Genomic DNA, 18956 nt, shown 5'->3' with positions numbered 1-18956 from the left:
TGCAGTTCTTGAATCCTATCTCAAAGGTGCAAACACACAACCATGAAATGGCATGTGAACACAGATGGCATTAGCACTGTTATTACCTTAGACTAGAATACCATCTGAGGGTAGAGGGTCAATTAGGCACAGTTCCAGGAAATCTGGTGACAATATAAAGGAATGGAGATGGTCTCTAAATAGGTTCCCTAGTGACTCATAGGAGGGGAAGGATATTGTAGAAATTGATTCTGCCACCAAAGGAATGTGTGTGCGCATAAGTGTAGCCCCAAGAACTGACTGACGCTGGCACAGATGAGCTCATTTCCTACCAAGTTGTCATTGGTGTCCTAAGCACATAGCGAAAAGCATTATGGCAACTGACTGGACTGTGTCTCCATTGTGCTTCGTCAGTGGGAAATCCTCTAAAGATAAAATCACCACACAGACATCTCAATGTTGTTTAACGTTCTTGGAAGATACTCCTGCTGCTGCTTCAGAATCATGGGACCTGGGAGAGGGACAGTGGTGGTCAAGGGGAAACCTCTGAAGTTGGCCAGGATCTGTCTGTCTGTGGCTTCTGGCAGCTGCTTAGCATTCTCAGAGCGGTTTGCATGAGTGTCCTCTGTCATGTCTGTAATATCCATTTCCTGACTATGTGAAGGAAATAATAGCCATCTCTTCTGCCCTAAGAAATGGTCTTTCCCAACAAACACCAGCACGCGTCCAGCTCCACTGCAGAAAGTTCATTCCCACAGAAATGCCTGCCTCCAGCCTGGAGCAGCTGCTATGAGCCACTGAAAGGGGTCCTCTGCCAGGGCCTGGGGTAGAGGGGACCTGGATTCGGCACTTAAAACTACAGCAGGCCCAGTTCAATTTGGATTTCTGAGAAACAATGAATAATTGTCTTATACTATATTTGTGCTAGAAAGTAACCCTTTTTATCTGAAAATACAATTCAGTCAGGCAGCCACCAACCTACTGGCGGTGGCTAGAGCTTGGGAAAGGAGGGGGAGGAGGAAAAGGAAGAGGAGGGGCAGAAAGAAAGGAAGGAGGAGGAGTCACCCAGGCCCACCGGCTTACTCCCGGAATTAACTCTCAAGAGCTCAGCCTTCGGGTTGAGACCTACGTGATTCCTGAGGTATGATTTTTTTGAGAACTGCTTCTTCAGAGACAACACTAAAGGATCGTTTCGAGGGAAAACGCTCCAGCCTCCTTGGTGCAAGCAACTGATGCACGTTCTGGCCACCTGCCAGTGAGTCGCGTCCCGTTGCCCGGCAACGAGTGCACGCTCAAGGGTAGAGCTAAGGTTCCATCCCCTACCGCTGCAGAGGAAGTAAAAGGAAATGAAAGGGGAATACGCGCGCGATGGGAGGGAACACACACTATAGGGGAGGGGGCACATAGATGGGCGAAATAGAATTAAAAGAGTAGAAGCATCTTGGAGGAACATCAGGACAGAGCAATGGAAACTGGTAGGCACCCAAAGACAGAGGGGCAGGGACCCTTAGATAGGAACCTTGAGGACCAGCAAGGCTTTGAGTGTCAGAAGAGACTCCTTTGATCCAAGGCCATCAAAGCTGCAGTCTAGATGGCTTGGTAATTTTAAAACTCCACACTTTTCAGAGCCATCTCAAACGCAAGCAAGCAGGTTGCCCAAAGACACCTTCCATCAGGTTCTAGTATGCACTGTCCCCTTTCTGTTCTTGCTTACTTTTTGTCGCCATGACACAAACCTAGATATACCCTGAGAAGAGGGAATCTCAAATAATGAATTGCCTCCATCAGACTGACTTGCGGGCATATCTGTGAGAAGTTTTCTTGATTGCTAGTTATGGGCATATGCTCACTGATGAGCAGTGCCATCTGTGTTAGAAAGGTAGCCCAATCAGTCCGGGGAAGCAAGCCAGAAAGCAGCATTTTCCTGGTGGTTACTGCTGCAAGCTCTACCTTGGCTTCCCTTGATGCTAGACTGACATTAACCTGTAAGCCTTTTCTCCCCCAATTTGCTCTTCGTCGTGGTGTTTATCACAGTAACAAAGAGCAAACTAGGACGTTTGCACTGGTGACATGTGCACTGTGTTGGGGGTTGGAGGCAGGATGTTCCCATGTTCTCTTCCAACTAATGTGGCATGACATTGCTCAGTGGTCGAGTTTTTCATAAATGCAAGAATGGACGATGAAACCTTTCCTTTAGTCCCCCAGCCTTAGAGCCCTCAGACATATTTACTGAGTACTAGGTGTGTGCCAGATGCCAGGGAGAGTATCCTCATAGAACTTGTCACATTTAAGCAGTGTGGCAGCCACTCAATGACCCAGGAATGGAGAGGTGTCCTGGGAATGTAGTCGTTGATTCTGCGCTGGGGTTCTGCAGGTACAGAGGCATAGATCAGGGGATAGGGGTTGCACTGGGGATTTTGTCAAGACACGCATACGTTGAATCAGAGATGTTGGAAGTTGCATTTTACCAAGCCTGTCAACAACTAGTAATCAGACCACATAGAGCAGCAGGCAGGGGGTGGGGTAAGGGGAGCCTATCTATCTCTATCCACAAACTGGCACAAAAAGAGCCTCCACATCTACCCTAAACTTTGGGTTTAAACACCAATGTATATATACAGGGCTAATCCTTTTGGATGTTCTACTTCCTTGGCTTCTGGCTTCTAGAAGCTGTCTTTGACTCATGATCTTGAGACTTCTGCTGCTTCTTTCCTTTCTTTGTCTTGTCACTGTGCCTTCCTCCATGGATCTTGACAACCCTGGAAATTACAGCTGCTCCTGTATGGTACTTTTAGTGAGAATGGTTCCATAGGCTCACATATTTGAATGCTTGGTCCCCATTTGCTGTAACTATTTTGAAAGAATTAGGGGATGTGGCCTTGTTGGATACGTGTGCCACTGGGGATAGTTTTGAGGCTTCAAAAGCCCACAGCAGGCCCAGTCTGTCTGTCCTGCCTCTGACTTGCAGAAAAGATGTAAGCCCTTTTAAAAATATATATATATTTATTTATTTATTGTTTATATACTACTCTGCCTGAATGTATGCATATACACCAGAAGAGGGTACTAGAGCTCCTTACAGATGGTTGTGAGCCACCACATGGTTGCTGGGAATTGAACTAAGAACCTTAGTGTTCTTAACACCTGAGCCATCTCTCCAGCCCAAGATGTAAGCTCTTAGCTACTAATCCAGCACCTGCCTGCTGCAATGTTCCTTGCCCCCAAAATGGTCGTGACTCACACTCTGATACTGTAGAGCTGTAGAGCTCCCAATTAAATGCTTTCGTTTTTGTTGTTGTTGGGTATTTTTGTTTTTTGAGACAGGGTTTCTTCTATATAGTCTTGGGCTCACTCTGTAGACCACGCTGGTCTCAAATTCTAAACACTTCCTTTTATAAGTTGTCTTAATCATGGTATCTCTTCATATCAATAGAAGAGTAACTAAGATGGTCTGCTTTATAATGTACTCCCTATTTCGAGATTCTTAATCACAACTGCAAAGTTCTTTTTATCATGTATAGTCGCATTCACAGCGTCCAGGTTTGAGAATATGGGCACCTTTGGGAGAAAGTCTGTAGTACTGGAACAACATTCAATATGACTCCTATGTCTACAAACATTTTACTTGTTAGAGTCTTTTTACTTTGGGGTGTAATAAATTGTCTCTTGTCTAGTTAGACTTTCTTTGCCCCTGGAACCAACCTTTTCGTTAAGGATCTCTGATCCCTTAAGTAAAGAACAATATTTAATTCCCATTTGAAGCGGGGTTTGGTGGAGCACTCCTCTCATCCATCACTGGAAAGGCTTTGGTGGGAAGAAGCACAAGTTCAAAACCACCCTGGGCTACCTAGGAAGTTGCAGGCTAGCCTATGCATAGTAAGACTGACTCAATAGATAGATAGATACAGAGATACAGTGATACAGAGATACGGAGATAGACAAACAGACTGACAGATACAAGTGTGCTCATGGTACACACTGCTTCTAGAATGTTTGGGTTTCTAGACTCTGATAGTGATAAAGGGAAGAATGTGTATGTTTTGTATACCAATATGTTAATTTATCCATCCTCAAGCTGAAAAAAAATGGGACTATGGTGGCTAGGTGCTACGGACATCTGCTCACAAAATCTTGTTCCATAATAGCTCATTTTATTAAATTCTTGCCATGTGCCATATGGGGTGCTTTTTGTGTGATTAGTTGCTCAATTTTTCCTTTTTAGTACAAGAGGTGTGTACTTTATTTCTGTTTTCCAAAGACATGAAGACTCTCACACCAAACAACTTGCTGAAGATCACAAGCTGTAAGATGCAAGATACAGACCAGGTGTGGTCTGTCTGATGCAGGTGTCTGTGCTGCTGTAGCTCTGTCTGGTTCACTGCCATTCCTAATATGGCATTCTGTGTCAGGCTGTGTTATTTGCCACTCTTGACACCTATTAGGAAATCTAAAGTGATGCTGTGAGATAGCGTGTCAGCAGTGGCTTAACAGGCCCATCATTTTTTCCCCCTCTCTCCCTGTAAAGTGAATGAGCCTCTGTTGTGTATGTCATAGACTAGCTTCCAACCTCACAATGACACAGCCTGCTATGTACCCAGAGTTTCTCTCCAGGACCTTATTTTCTTTGTGCTTAGGAGTACATATGTGTGTGTTAGTTGAAATCCTTCACCTCCCTTACCTGATAATGTGTCAGGCCCTCTCAAGACTGCTGACCACTGGGACTCACAGCCTGACACATTCCAGCTGAAAGCCTTAGGAAAGAAGCCTGCTTGAATATAACAGCTGTTGGCAAGTGTGATTTGCTTGGTTCTTCTAAGAAAGGTAGTATTATGATTTGGGTCTTAAATGACCACCAAAAGCCACGTGCTAAAGGCTTGGTTGCCAATCTGTAGTGTTAGAGCTGAATGAAACTCCAATTACTCAAACTCCAAAAGACAGCCCAAATATCCAGAAATGGTCTCCTCATGGACTATAGGAGGATTTCTGGTGGTTAGATAAAAGCCAGCGTTTCTCAGGAACTTGTGAAGCCAAAGCCAATTCTCCTCTACCACAGGAAGTCATCTCCCTTATCACTGGCAGAATGTAGTATCTCTTAACATACCAAAGTATATTCTGGCCAGCAGGCTTTCTCAGTATAATACCTGTTTCAAAGTTCATGTTAGCATCCTAGCATTTCTTGCTTTCTCTCCTACCCTAAACACTCTCCATCATGGGCTCCCTCCCCCCAGCTACTCATCTTATAACCTGGCAGTTTCATTATGCTTTACCCCACCATGTCCTCCCACTCCCCTGCTCTGCTCCTGATTCTATCTTGTCCAGGTCCAGTCTGTAAGCCATGATCAGTCTCTTTCTTTCTGTCTCTCCCCTACCTCTCTGTTCCAGACTCTTCCAGATGCCTCTGACTATGCCTAATTCATATTTATAATAAAAACTTCTGCTTGCTGGATGTGATGATGCATGCCTGTAATCCCAGCTCTGAGGGAGGCAGAGGTAAGAGGATCTACTATGGAGTTTGAGGTCAGTTTGGTCAGCCTAGAATACAAACTGAGTGCAGGACCGCCAAGGCAACACAGAGAAACCCTGTCTCCAAAAACCAAAAGCCAAAGCCAACCATACACGGATCAGTCATATCATCAGTTTGTACATGCAGCATTGTCAGAGGCTGTTGGAATCGTTATTGGGTAGGACCTTCTGGAGGAAGATGTGTCGCTAGGAGAACTTCAGCAGTCTGACCCCTTATTCTTTTTCTCCTTACTTTCATGAGATGAGCAGCTTCGTTCTCATGTTTGCTCCCTGCCCTGAGGTTCTCTCTGCCTTTTCACAGGCCCAAAACCAATGAAGCCAGGTGGTTATGACCTGAAACATCTAAGGGAAAAAGTAAAACTCCCTCTTTAATTGATTATCTCAGCCATTTTCTAATAACAACAGCAAGTTTACTGTGACAGAAAACTGGCACCAAGAAGTCAGGTACATTGTTTTGCTGGCTTGATAATGTGTTTCAGAAATCTTTAGAATTTGTGAAAGGAATTTTGAAAAATTTGGAGAGAGGGGCCTACAATGTTATAAACAGAACTTGATCGGCAGTTTTAGCAAGGGCTCAGAAAACCAGAGCACCAGTAAGTGTATAAACTGATGGTCTAGGGGGTGTGGTTAAGGAGAGGGTTTTATTGTAGATGGGAAGGAGAGAATAGCCAGAGGCGTCTGAAGAGTCCAGAGCAGAGAGGGAAAGAAGTAGGATGAACATAACCAGTGGACTGGACCTGGCCATGAGAGAAGCAGGAGCAGAGCAGAGAGATGAGAGCAGGAGTAGAGGTTGAGAGACCAAAAAGATTAAAAATTAGCAGCTATTATTAATTAAGGCCTGAACTATGTGGGTGAAGTGTAGGAGTGCCCTGAGGGGAAGGACTTACTGCATTCTTCATCCACTAGAGATAACAGTTGCTAGGAAACTGGCCCATCCCCCTAGGGAGGGACACCAGGTCATTATGGTCTGAGGACCTTCCTATAGCCAATCAATTCAAAATGTAGCATTTTGACCAATAGATGCTTGCCAGGCAGGAATTGTCCCTGCCTTGGGCATGCTAGGAGGGACCAGAATCTATATATCACCCAACTAACCTGGGTGCAGCGCGCTCAGCTCCCACCACTTTGGCAGTGGGTGTTGTGGGCCCAAGCTGCAGTTTATAATTTACAATAAAAAGACACTCATATGTTTTGCAACGGAGTCGATTCCTGTAGATCTTTTGGGGGCTTGTGAAGTGGGTGTAACAAGGTGTGGGGTGGGGAGACAAGAAAGTAATGGAGAACATGAGAGAGGGGGAGGCAAGAGACAGAGAGAGCACATAGCTGAAGTAGCAGGGTTATAGGGAGAATGAGTAGCTGGGGGGAAGGAAGCCTGTAAGGGTGGGAGGGAGTTCAGAATGGAGGAAAGGGGTAAGAGCCAAGATGGACTTTGAAATGTTTAATGGGTGCTGGTGATACTGAAGGAGGCTAGAGGTCAGCCTGTGCTTTGGTATGCTAATAAACACAAGACACCACAGGTAGCCATTTCTCTCATCTGCCTTTTGGAATTTAGGGAAATGGAGTTTCCTTTGGACCTGACTGTAAAAATGTGAAGCCTAAGGGCAATGTGGAGTGTAAAGACAGGCTCATGAGGTTACAGATGGAGATGAGGACTCTGTTGAAAACTGAGCTAGAGGCCCTTTGTGCTATATTCTGCAATTTGTCCATGCCCTGAGATGTTACGTGAGAGTGAGTTTAAAGGTACGACTAACCTGGCAGAGAAATTTCTAGACAGTATCACATTCAGGGCTAACTATTGCTGGCTACTTTTTTTTTTTTTTTTTTTTTTTTTTTTTTTGCCAGATTTACCATGAGATACATGAATAAAAGTAAAGGATTTGAAAAACTTGCAGTTTGAGAGCATCTCTTCAGTCACAGCCAAGGAGGAGGTGAATTTCCAAGGCAGTCACATCCTTAATGTGGTAGGCATGCCTTTTAGCCCAGCACTCAGGAAGCTGAGGCACCTGGATCTCTGAATTTGAGATGAGCCTTTCCTACATAGACCCTGCCTCAACTGCCTCCTACTTCAAAGAAAAATAAGTAGTTAACTCACATCAGCAAAATTGAAAGAAACTCTTGAGGGCATCTCAAGAGCCAACAAAGGCCTTATATATCACATATTTAAAGACCTATTTGGCAAGAGGACCCAAGGGGACTCTAGGAGCACAGAAATGCCCAGGGTATTGTTTCCCCGGGGTTCATTTCTTTGTATTTAGCCATCCAGGCATTTAGATGTTTCTGTAGCCATAGTCCAACTGAGCCACACTACTCTTTATGCTGCTGACAGATTTTGCTTCTGTCTATGTCATGTTATTTTTTCAGGCACACAGACCTGATAAACTATAGGGCCATGAAGGCTTCCACTTAAACCTCAAAGGAGGCCCTGGAAGACTAGGCAGTGTGTGACAGGGACAGAATCCATGCAGGCAGCTCTCAAGAGGCAATGTCTGTAGCTCTGAGAGTGAAGCCAATGCTCCAGGGAAAACCCAGAATGTGAGAGATGCCAGAAATGTGGACAGCAGAGCTAGCACCACAGAGAGACTACGCAGACTGCAGCCATGCAGCTGCCCAGCACTTAACAGCTCTTATAATGCTGCTATGCTAATAGACATGGAGTTACAAGATTTAATGTTTCTGGGCTTTAGTCTTGCTGCGGTCCTGAAAGACTCAGACAAGCCTTATAACTGATATTTTTGAATTCTCTCAGTACCCTTCCAGAAAACAGAAGAATGTAATAGCCCCTCCTGACTCTAGCCATCTGCACGGACAGAGATAAGGAGAAGACCTCTACCGGGTTACAGAAGGAAATAGCAGCGGATCCAGATGGTCCTAATTCCCCTCCCCAAATAGCCCCTGTCCTTTTGACTAAAGGCATGTAGCCCTGTTTCTCAGAGAGACCACAGGATGAGCAAATTGCTTTTCCCACCTTTAACAATGGTCTAGTCTGACCACAAAATGTACTAATCCTTTTCCCACCTTTAACAATAGCTGAATCTGCACATAATAGAAAAAACAGACATACCCCAGATATCTAGCTGACCGGACCTGGTGCGCACAATAGACCCTATATCCGCTCCCATGATGTCAGACCTGTAACCCCCTCATCTACCCGTTTAAAAACTGGAGGCTACTGAGAGTCAGGGCTGACTCTAGCCTGAATGTAGAGTTAGCCGCAGCATGCTGGTATAAATAAAAACCTCTTGCTAATTGCATTGATTGTGGCCTCCGAGTTTCCTTCACAGCAAGCCTCTTTGGTAATTAGACCCCTTGGTGGGCCTAACAGTCCTATTTCTCCTTTTTCTAGTTTACTCCTTTAGAAATTTCCTCTGCAGCTGTCTCTACCTTTTCCCCTTCCTCCTCCTTCTCTTGTTCTTTGTGTAATATTAAGAACTAAACCCAGGGCATTGTGTGTGCTAGACAAATGTTCTACCACTGATTTATACCCTGGAGAATGTTTCACTTTAAAATGTGAGACCTGGGGGTCTCACAGCTCAGTAGTTCAAGATCGCGCCCTTCCCCAGAAACTCTCACAGACCACAACTCATTGCAAAAGCAAGAGGTTTATTAACCATTGCACAATGGGGTCACCCCTGCCAGTCAGCAAAGTGTGGCACCAGGAGACAAAGGCCTTTAGGTTTTTAAAAGAAAAATTGCGGGAAATTTGAAGTTGCAGTTTTGGCAATTTAGGATTGGATGAGGAAGCTATAAAGTAAGATAACTGGTTAGTCTTAGGTGCTCAAGTTTGGCCAGTCGTGCCAAGTATGGATGCAGCTGCAATTTAAGGTGGGGGGTGGTTAGCTCATCCTTGAAGATTAGAAGCTGCGGACTTTTGGCTGGAGGTCAAAAGCTACTCAGAAGAAGTTTGGGTTCGTTGCTAAGAAACACTATCTTGAAGGCAAGGGTCTGGTCGTTCTTTTTGCTGAGTGAAGGTCATTGCTTGCTCGCTCTTTCTATCTGTCCTCACAGATAGGGTCACATTTCTCCATTCTCTGGAAAGGTCCTAAGAGGCTTTAGCTTAACCTGAACCTAAAACTCAAAACTGTAGGCTTTAGAAGACATACAGGTAACAAAGTTAGTCTAACCCTTTCAGAAACAGTCTTACTAAGATGCCAAGGGACTTGAACTTGGTCTGACACCCAGGAGGGCCTTGAACTTTTGACCCTTTTGCCCTAGGCTCCTAAGTAACTGGAATTTTAGTTCTTCATCATCAGGCTTGACCTCCATTGTTTCTTAAAAATAAGTATTAAGTATTGCTCTTTTGACTGTTTTGTTTTTGTTTGTTTTGTGGCAGTTTCCCACTATGTTGTTCAATCAGGCTTCAAATTATTTTTTAATAAAATATTATTTATTTATTGACAATTTTACATCTAATCAATGCATTTTGATCATATACAGCCCAAATTCCCCTTCCCATTCTTCCCATGCTCCTCCAGCACAACCCTCTCCTCTCTTGCACTGCTTGATTAATAGAGCATTAAGTTGAACTAGTGCTCCCTGTTTGGATGTTGACTGACTGTATTGATTTGATCTTGTGCAGGTAGCTATATCTGTAGTAAGTTCAAGCCATGTTATAAAGTGTAGACAGCATTTTACATCACTCATCTCCACCCTCCAGCTTTTACATTTTTTCCCATCCCTCTTCTATGATAGTCCTTAAACTTTGGGATGGGAATTGATTCAGATGTCCCATTTAGAGTTGAACACTCAGTAGATACTTACTCTTAGCACTTGGACCAGCTATGAGTCTGTATAAACCACTGCCCATTTCAGGGAGTAGCTTTTCTGCTGCCTCTATTTCTTGATTCTCTTGCCTTAGCTTCCCATGGGCCAGGATTACAGACATCTGCCACCTTTACTCACTTCTTCTGATTTCTACAGAGGCTCATAGTTTAGAGTTTTCCCTGAGTTTCAGAGGAGACTTAGGACTTGGACTTTTGAGAAGGTCTGGGACTATTAAAGACTTCAGTGCTGAGTACAGTTGTACATGCCTGTAGTCCTATCACTTAAAAGACTGAGGCAAGAGAATGGCAAGTTAAAGGCCAGCTTGGGCCACATTACAAAACCTTTCTCAAAAACAAAACTTAAAGCTGTGTTTAGTGCATACCTTTAATCCCAGAGCTCAGAAGACAGAGACAGGTGGATCTCTGAGTTCAAGGCCTGCCTGGTCTACAGAGGGAGTTCTAGGACAGTCAGGGCTACAGAGAAACAAACAAACAAGTTAACAGCAAAATACTTCAGAGACTCTTGAAGATAAACTGAATATATATATTTTTATTGTGAAGTAACAACTCAATTTTGGGAGCCAGGAGCAGAATGTTATACTTCAGATTTTAAACCCTCCCCCAAAGCGTCATATGCTGAAGACTTGTTTGTGGGGCTGTGGCAATACTGGGAAATGGCAGGGTCTGTAAGAGGTGGAAGCTAGTGGAATGAAGTTAAGTCATTGAAGTCACAACCTTTGAGAGGACTCTCTCTCTCTCTCTCTTTCCCCCTCCTGTGGGGGATGGGAGTGTGTGTTCCCCCTTTTTTCCCCCTTTTTTCTTTCCATCTCCTTCCTGAAATAAGCCACTCTTGCCGACCATACACCCTCTCTGGCGATGTTTGGCCTCATTATAGCCCAGAGTGCTGGTACCAAATGATCATAGAGTCAAACCCTTGATGATGAAAATACTTCATGATCTCAAGTATTTTGTCATAGTTATAGAAAACAAACATAAATGTGATCCAGAAGTAACTCTTATTTTTCCTGGAACAAATTTTAACTTGTTAGAAAGGATCTGTTTTAAAAGTTAAGATTGCATTGTAAAACTGAGTATCTGATTTGGTGTTTCCCAGGTTTGGAACATGGATTCTGCCTACCTGAAGGAGTGCTTTGGAAACAGCCTGACCCAGGCACTGACAGAGGTGGCAAGAGTGCGGCCCAATGACCCAATAGAATACCTGGCATACTGGCTTTACCATTACAGAGATGTAACTAAAGCTAAAGAAAAGGTGTGTTTGTATACTGGGCCTGCTTAGGGAGGGTGCAGTTTGATCAGAACACTTTGAAATCCAAGGCAGAGTCCTGAGCTAGCCTGGAGAGGTTTTGGCTCATCTACGTTGGGAGGCTTGCTTAGTCCCAGATATCCCTTAAGTATGAGGACTCTGAGGGATAAGGAGGGGCTCTAGCTCAGCAGGTTATAGAAGTATTTTGCCGCTACTGGCTAGCTAACACTTGTGATAGGAAGTTCAGTGGGCCTGGTGGGGGAGGCAGGCCTATCTTGGATGGGGGTGGGGTGGGGATTCCTGTCTAAGAGATGTGACCTGATGTCTCTGTCATATTACCCCAGAAAAGGCAAGAGGAGCTACAGCTTAAGGAGGAGCATGACAGAAGTCTCGAGGAAGCAAAAATGACGGAAGAGCTGAAAAAAGAGCAATATCAGATTCAACAGATGTGTGAAAAGTGTCACCAGGTAGGAAGGAAGAATGGAAAATTCAGCTCAGCCACTCCTGGCAGGGTTTTCAATAAATCTCAAGGTGCAGGCAAAAGCACACCAAAGTTACCCTTTGGCCTGCACATCCCTCATAGCCATATGTTAGCCATGAGACATTGACATCTTGTCTATAAAATCCTTGGCAATAGAAAAATTAAATGTAAAAAGGCACATTTATTTTAGATTTTAGAAAATGTCATTAATACGATTGGCTTTAAAAACTTCAGATTTAAAATATTTTTCATGCAAGTTCTTTGGAGCCCTTTAAGAATATTATTACAAATTTTTCAGAAACTGAATATAATTCTCAGCACATATATTAAATATAATATTCTATTTAGCATTTTATCTTTACACTGTGATTATGTGTCAAGCATCAGGTATGCCCTCTATGATGTAATACAGACAGACATCAGTTACCAACTCTAAGCAACTCTGCCTTCCTCCGTTTGGCAAGCAGAACTTGAGGCTCTCACAGTATTTTCTACAAACTCCTAAAAGTTGTGCCATTTTACACGGTACCTGGTTAGAGAATTCTCCAAATGTAATATTGGGATTGACACCAGACATGTCTCTCTCTCTCTCTCTTTCTCTCTCTGTGTGTGTGTGTGTGTGTGTGTGTGTGTGTGTGTGTGTGTGTGTAAAGTCTTCTGCCTGCAGGCCAGAAGAGGGCACTAGACCTCACTATTGATAGTTATAAGCCACCATGTGGTTGCTGGGAATTGAACTCAGGATCTTTGGAAGAACAGCCAGTGTTCTTAACCTCTGAGCCGCCACTCCAGCCCGACACCAGACACCTTAATAATCAATATTCCTTAACATCTTTTGTGAGGTCCTCAACATTCGGCAGCTTTGCTGGTTCCCAAAGCCAGTCTTGAGGACACTAAGCTAATTTACATTTGATGCTAAGAGTCTCAGCAGTCTAACACACTCTCACAGCCAGTAGGCTTGCTTGTAAGCCTGCGTGTCTTGTCAACAAATTAAAAGGAAGATACACCAGGTTTAGAAGCCTAGGCTACATGTTACGGCAAATAAAAATCTGAAAGTAGAGCTGAGACTGTGGCTCGGTTTTAGAGAGTTGGCAAATATGTGCAAGTGCTAGGTTCAATCCCCTAGAATGAGAGAAGAGAGGAAAAGGGAGAGGGAGAGAGGGAAGTGACAGGGACATAGAAAGAAGGATTCACTATGTAACTCAGGAACTCACTGTGATCTACTTGCCTCAACCTCCCAAGTGCTAAGAATCACAATCATAATCTACCAATTCCATCAGAAAGTTTGTTTGATAGTACTTTTTGACAATCACATGAGTCCAATCCACACACTCGAAGTTAGCTCTGAATATGGTTGGATATGTTGCAATATATTTTTGTGTAACCCATTGTGCAGGTCTCATGTGTGTTTTTTTTTAAAGAATAAAAATCCCAAATGTTCAATTTTACCAGTAAAGGTTCAAGAGCCAGATGCTAGTGTGAAAACCTGTTAGCTCAGAGAGCAGCCAGAGAAAGCACACAGCTGACCTTCCTACTCAGCTCATGTTCCAAAGGAAAAAGCCAAAAAAGCCAAAAGCTGAAAGCCAATGTGCTAAAAAGCCAAAGAACTAAAGTGCCTTCTTCTTCATACTGTCTTAAATACCCTTCAACTCAATGCCCCTCCTTTCTACTTAATCCTTGACAGCTGGTTTTTGCTCCACCTCTTGACCTAGGGCTAACTTTATTAAATCCTATGTACAGAAAGCTCTTGGATTAAATGTGTGTGCTAGGGCTGAACCACACCACAATCTCCTGTTTACAATTAGCATACAGTGGTTAGATTAAAGGTGTATTTTAGGGCTGAACCAAACCAAACCAAAGACAGGTTTTTACAGTTCACAATCTCAGTGTTCACAATGGGATCAAATATCCAGCAACACTCACTCTTAAACTTTGTAGTTGGCCACACTTTGCAATATCTGAACGTTGGACATGCACCAAAGGGTGCTCCCCCTCCAGGGTTCATTCTTTGAACAGCTGAGATGGAAGAGATGAGGCCCATTAAACAAATTACTCATTACTTGCTGTCTGTGCCAGTCATTTCACAACACTGTTTTCTTGTGAATAGAAATATGGAAGGTAAAGCCGGACCCGCACACCACCTTCTTTCATGCTGCATTACTAGAGAAAGCTTTGCTTATACTTACAAACATTGTAAATTAGCCCTTCGTGTTCCATCACTCAGGTTTTTGCACCCTGTAGCAAGGGTAACATAAACAAAAAGTGTGCTATTCTTTTCCCAAATAGGAGGAAGGCCCTGTAAGGGAGGACATAAGAGCCAGACTGTGCAAGCTCTTTTTTTTTTTTTTTTTTTTGAAAAGTGTTTATAGGCCAGTTGTAGCCACAGACATGGATTCCCTTGGAATGAGAACAGTGTGGGACTGAACCAAGCTGAAAGGATTGTTTACCTGGATTACCTCCTGCCGGGGGTGTGAGCTAGGGCCCAAATCAAATTTGAAAAGATTAGGAAGAGAGGTGCTGGGAAGGGGCCAGCAAATAAGACAGCCTGCAGGTTATGGTTCATGGATGACTTGGTGTGGATTTCAAATTACTGTTTGCTATTGGTCACCTTCAAATTTTGTGTCACTAATAGTGGGAAACTTGGTCTGAGGGCTAGGATAAGTTTGGTAATATTTCAGCTGACATGCTGGTTTACCTGATGCCATTTATGCACCTTTTAATTTTTTTTTTTAAACAGGGTTTCTCTGTGTAGTGTTCTGTACAGTTCACGAACCCCAAAAGACCAGGAATAAACAGACCCCACTGTAAATACATGAGGTTCTTTTTATTATAAATCTTTACAAGCTGCAGCTTGGGCTCACCCCCACCACCACCGAAGCCCAGGTTATTTGGGTGGTTTAAAGATTCTGGTCCATCCCAGCATGCCCAAGGCAGGGGCGATTCCTGCCTGGCAAGCATCTATTAGTCAAAATGCTACATTTTGAATTGATTGGCTATCAGAAAGTCCCCAGACCATTAATGACCTGTGTCCCTCCCTAGGGGGATGGGCCATTTTCCTAGCAACTGTATCTCTAGTGGGTGGAGAATGAATGCAGTAAGGCCGTCCTTCCCCTCAGGGCATTACTGGACTTTACCCACCTAGTTTGGGCCTTAATTAATAATAGCTGCTAATTTTTAATCTTTTGATAGCACTGGCTGTCCTAGATGTGCTTTGTAGAACAAGCTGGCCTCGAACTCACAAAAATACACCTGCTTCTGCTGGGAATAAGGGTGTGTGCCATCACCACTGCCCAACCTTATATGTACTTTCTTGCAAGATTTTTCCTTTTTTTTCCTCCCTTTGGTTGGTTTGAGTTTGTTGAGTGTTTGTTGTTTGTTTCATTTTTGGAATTTTTTTAAAGCAGGGTTCTCTTGTATGGCTCTGGCTGGCCTGGAACTCTCAATATAGCCCACTATAGCCTTAAACTTATGACGATCCCTCAGCCTCAGCCTCCCAAGTGCCAGACACGTGAGACACTGTATCCAATTGTATCTCTTAAAGCTGTCTTTGCTTGTATCTAAGTCTGTGAGTTTCTCAGACTGGATATTGCTAGTAGTAGATTGGATGTGTCAAAAGAGGAGCAGAAACTGAGTTCCCAGTGTGACAGGAATCATATCCACATCAGAACTGATGGACGAGGTAGCTCATGAGGGAATTTGCAAACGTGGTCTTCAATTGGTTTCCATTTATTAAGCAGAGGGACTCTAATCAAACCCGTAAGACAAAAAAGCATCCCTATTATTTATGTAGATCTGAATTACAAGAATATCTTAGAAAATCTTTTTTTAGACTTACCACAAGTATTTGCTGTGTAGATTCAGCCCTGTGAAGTTAGAAAGGTTTCAGAAATAATGTGGGCAGGTACATCACGAGGCTTCTGCTGCATTACTAGAGAAAGCTTTGCTGACCTGTGTGGTCCACTGTAGAGTGGACTTCTGAAACTTCTATGCAAACACTAGGCAGAAGAAACCCATCAAGCTTCAGTTCCAAGGCTTCTTACCCAGGAACTATAACACAGACTGTAACATAGACATGCGACCGTTAGACATCACTCCCCTTATCACTGACACTCTGGTTTCTTTGGTTTTTGCAAGGGCTGTATTTGTGTGTGCACATGTGTTCATATGTATATAGGACATGTTTGTGTGTGGTACATGTCTGCACATGTGTACACATGAGTGTGCTATTATGTAAACCTCAGGCTGATATTAGGAGTCTTCCTCAATTACTTTCCGCCTTATACATTGATGAAAGATTGCTCAGTTGAACCCAGAGCCTGCTGATATGGTTGGTCTAACTATGTAGCTTGCTTCTCACCCACAAAACAGTCTCTTCAGCCTTCTCATCATTGTTTGTTGGAGCATGCCATGCCCAGAAGACAGTGTTCTCCAGTGTTCCATCCCTTCTTTCTGATCTAATTTGTTCTCTATCCTTCGCTGCTCTGGAGGAAGTGACAAAGATGTCCCATTTAGGGCTGAGCACTAACCAGTCAAGCCACTTACTCTCAGGACCTAGTCAGCTTCAGGTTGGATCATTTCTGTTGATTTGCTGTCAAGTTTATGCCTTTCTTCTGCTATGGCCAACATTCTGTTTAGAAATTCCCATGATGATTTTCTTTTGTGTAGCGGGGAGGGGAGGGCTATGCAAGTATACAGACATCGGAAGCCAGACGTCAATCTCAGGTGCCATCCGTATTGGGTTTTGTTTTTGTTTTTTAAGATTTATTTTTATTTCATGTGTGTGAGTGTTTGTATGCATGTGTATAAGTGTGCCATGTGCATACAGGGCTCATGGATACCAGAAGAGGGTGTTGGATCCCCTGCAACTAGAATTACAGACAGTTGTTTATGTCTGAAAGGGTAATGGGAATCGAACCTAGGTCTTCTGTAAGAGCAGCAAGTTCTCTTAACTACTAAGCCATCTTTCTAGCCCCCATACTATTTTTTGAGGCATTTTTCTATTTTCTTGTCTATCTACTTTAATTTTCACTTATTATGTCTGTGTTTCCACCTTACAATTTTGAAAATACTTAATGACTATTTTAAGTCCCTGTCTATTGTTCCCATCCTCTGTGACATTCTGGAGTCAATGGTTCGTGTTTTCCTCCCTTCCCCATCTGTCTAGTAATGTCTGTGTGTGTGCGGGACATTGCAGTTGATGTTTTGTAGGGAGTCTAGGATGCTCTGTGGTAAGTTCTATCCCTGAAGCCTGTTGACTCCTTGGGGTTCCACTTCGATCCCAGTGGGTTTGACCTCATAGTTCTTTTCAGCAGGTTGATTTCAGCTTTTTTCTTTGTCGGTGTCTGGCATTAAAATAGCAATTGTGTGCTCTTGCTACTCCCATGTTTAATCTCTACAAACACCTTCTTTCCTTTGTGTTTTTTCTTTAGGAACTTCCCCCCAAAGCTATTTCCTCATTCAAGGCCCCCGACCTGCAGGAAGACACAGCACCCCTTGAGGAGGAGACTATGAGACAGGCATCTCAACCAGGTGTCTCGGGTGTGATTGTGAAAATGCCTCAACGGGCTCTTCCCTCCTGAAAAAAAAAATGGCCTGCAAGAGGAGCCCTCACCACAACTCAGATTTCTGAGACTGGGAAGGATGTCTAGAGATGCTCTGTTCTGCCATAAATACCTTTCATCGTGTGACGTTTGAATCAGCGATTGGAACAAGAATTAAATACAATAGCATCAAACTGATGAGGCCTTTTCCTCCCAACATTACCTAATGAAAACACACTCCCCTCTTGTGCTCATCTTAACTCAAGCTGTGCTTTGCAGTCAGGGTTCTGGTAATCCTTACATGTGTCCTAGAGGCTGCCCGAGGAACTAATAATGGCTGTTTTCTTCACTCTTATGTCACCATTTGAGAAAATGTTTCCATTTTTTTATTGTGATAAAGCATATGACATAAAATTTACAGTTTAGTGACCTTAACACATTCATAGTGTACAATTATTCCAACCACCCAGCATCCAAACTCTTCCTTTACCTTGTAAGACTGAAACTCTGCCCCATTAAATAATAACTATTTCCCATCCACCAAACCCTAGAATCCATCATTCTATGTTGTCTGGGTTGTTTTGAGTATTCCAAGTACCTCACATAAATGAATCATATATCAGGGGAGGCATGTGCAGGCATGCATGTGTGTGTGTGTCTGTGTCTGATTTCACTTAGAATTCTGTAGCTATCCTTGATGTTCTAATGGCTGAGATTTAGAGCTTTTATTTGCCATACTATGTCCTCAGATTCACTCATGCTATAACATAGATCAGAATTTCCTTCCTTCTTAAAGCTGATCAACATTCTACCCTAATATGGAATGCATAGAATGTAAGTATCTAATCATGCATTGTGGTGCCTTGTGTATGGGAGAAACAAGAAGGAAACTGAAGGGGATTCATTGCTGACAAAAAGACCAGGAATGTGGGTCATCCAAGAAGGTTACCCATGCTTTTTGCTTGGGTCCCAGGAGTTATAGGAGTAGTTTTTCCTTCAGTATAGGATAGAAGAAAGTATGATGTGTTGAGCATATGGTTCTATGAAAGAGACAGGCATGGGGACACCACAAAAGATATAGTCCCAACCCCAACCCCAAGAAAGATCAAAGACTCCAGCCCAGGCTTCTCTGTAAGATGCTAGAGCAGGATGAAGAATTTCTGTTCACCTGAAGGAGCCTCAGGATGGGGGGGGAGAGGGAGGAAGAAAGGGTATCTATGTAATATAATTATAAATGTGTGTATATATGTATATATATATATATATACACACATATATTTATATATATTATATTTATATATATATGTATATTGTATGTGTATATGTGTGTGATGCATGAACCACAGCATACATGTAGCTATCAGAAAACAACTTTCAGGTTCTCCCATTTTACCATGTGGGATCTAGGGATA

At 43.2% G+C, this 18956-nt stretch overlaps 1 protein-coding gene across 4 annotated transcripts; it reads left to right on the top strand.

Moving 5' to 3' along the window:
• The first annotated feature begins 1016 nt into the window (after window positions 1–1016).
• Dydc2 (DPY30 domain containing 2) lies at window positions 1017–17979 on the top strand. 4 transcript variants are annotated; one of them, XM_060391706.1, is made up of 5 exons: window positions 1028–1120; window positions 5362–5469; window positions 11377–11532; window positions 11871–11993; window positions 17434–17979. In XM_060391706.1, exons 2-5 carry the CDS (start codon window positions 5437–5439, stop codon window positions 17581–17583), a joined length of 462 nt encoding a protein of 153 aa, XP_060247689.1. In that variant the 5' UTR covers window positions 1028–1120; window positions 5362–5436; the 3' UTR covers window positions 17584–17979. The 4 variants fall into 4 exon arrangements, with proteins under 4 accessions (XP_021513465.1, XP_060247689.1, XP_060247690.1 ...); XM_021657790.2 differs by lacking the exon at window positions 5362–5469 and having other exon boundaries at window positions 1017–1120; XM_060391707.1 differs by lacking the exon at window positions 5362–5469 and having other exon boundaries at window positions 1069–1234.
• Window positions 17980–18956: the final 977 nt, after the last annotated feature.

Source organism: Meriones unguiculatus, chromosome 9 (genome assembly GCF_030254825.1).
Source record: "Meriones unguiculatus strain TT.TT164.6M chromosome 9, Bangor_MerUng_6.1, whole genome shotgun sequence".
NCBI classification, from domain to species: domain Eukaryota; kingdom Metazoa; phylum Chordata; class Mammalia; order Rodentia; family Muridae; genus Meriones; species Meriones unguiculatus.
The sequence above is the reverse complement of the archived record's forward strand: the minus strand, read 5'-3'. Positions and strand labels throughout refer to the sequence as shown.

Coding starts and splice junctions, on each gene's coding strand:
- Dydc2 (XM_060391706.1), top strand. CDS start 5,437: ATGCCTGTAATCCCAGCTCTGAGGGAGGCAGAG. Junction 11,533..11,870: donor TAACTAAAGCTAAAGAAAAG/GTGTGTTTGTAT, acceptor ATATTACCCCAG/AAAAGGCAAGAGGAGCTACA. Junction 11,994..17,433: donor TGTGTGAAAAGTGTCACCAG/GTAGGAAGGAAG, acceptor TTTTTTCTTTAG/GAACTTCCCCCCAAAGCTAT.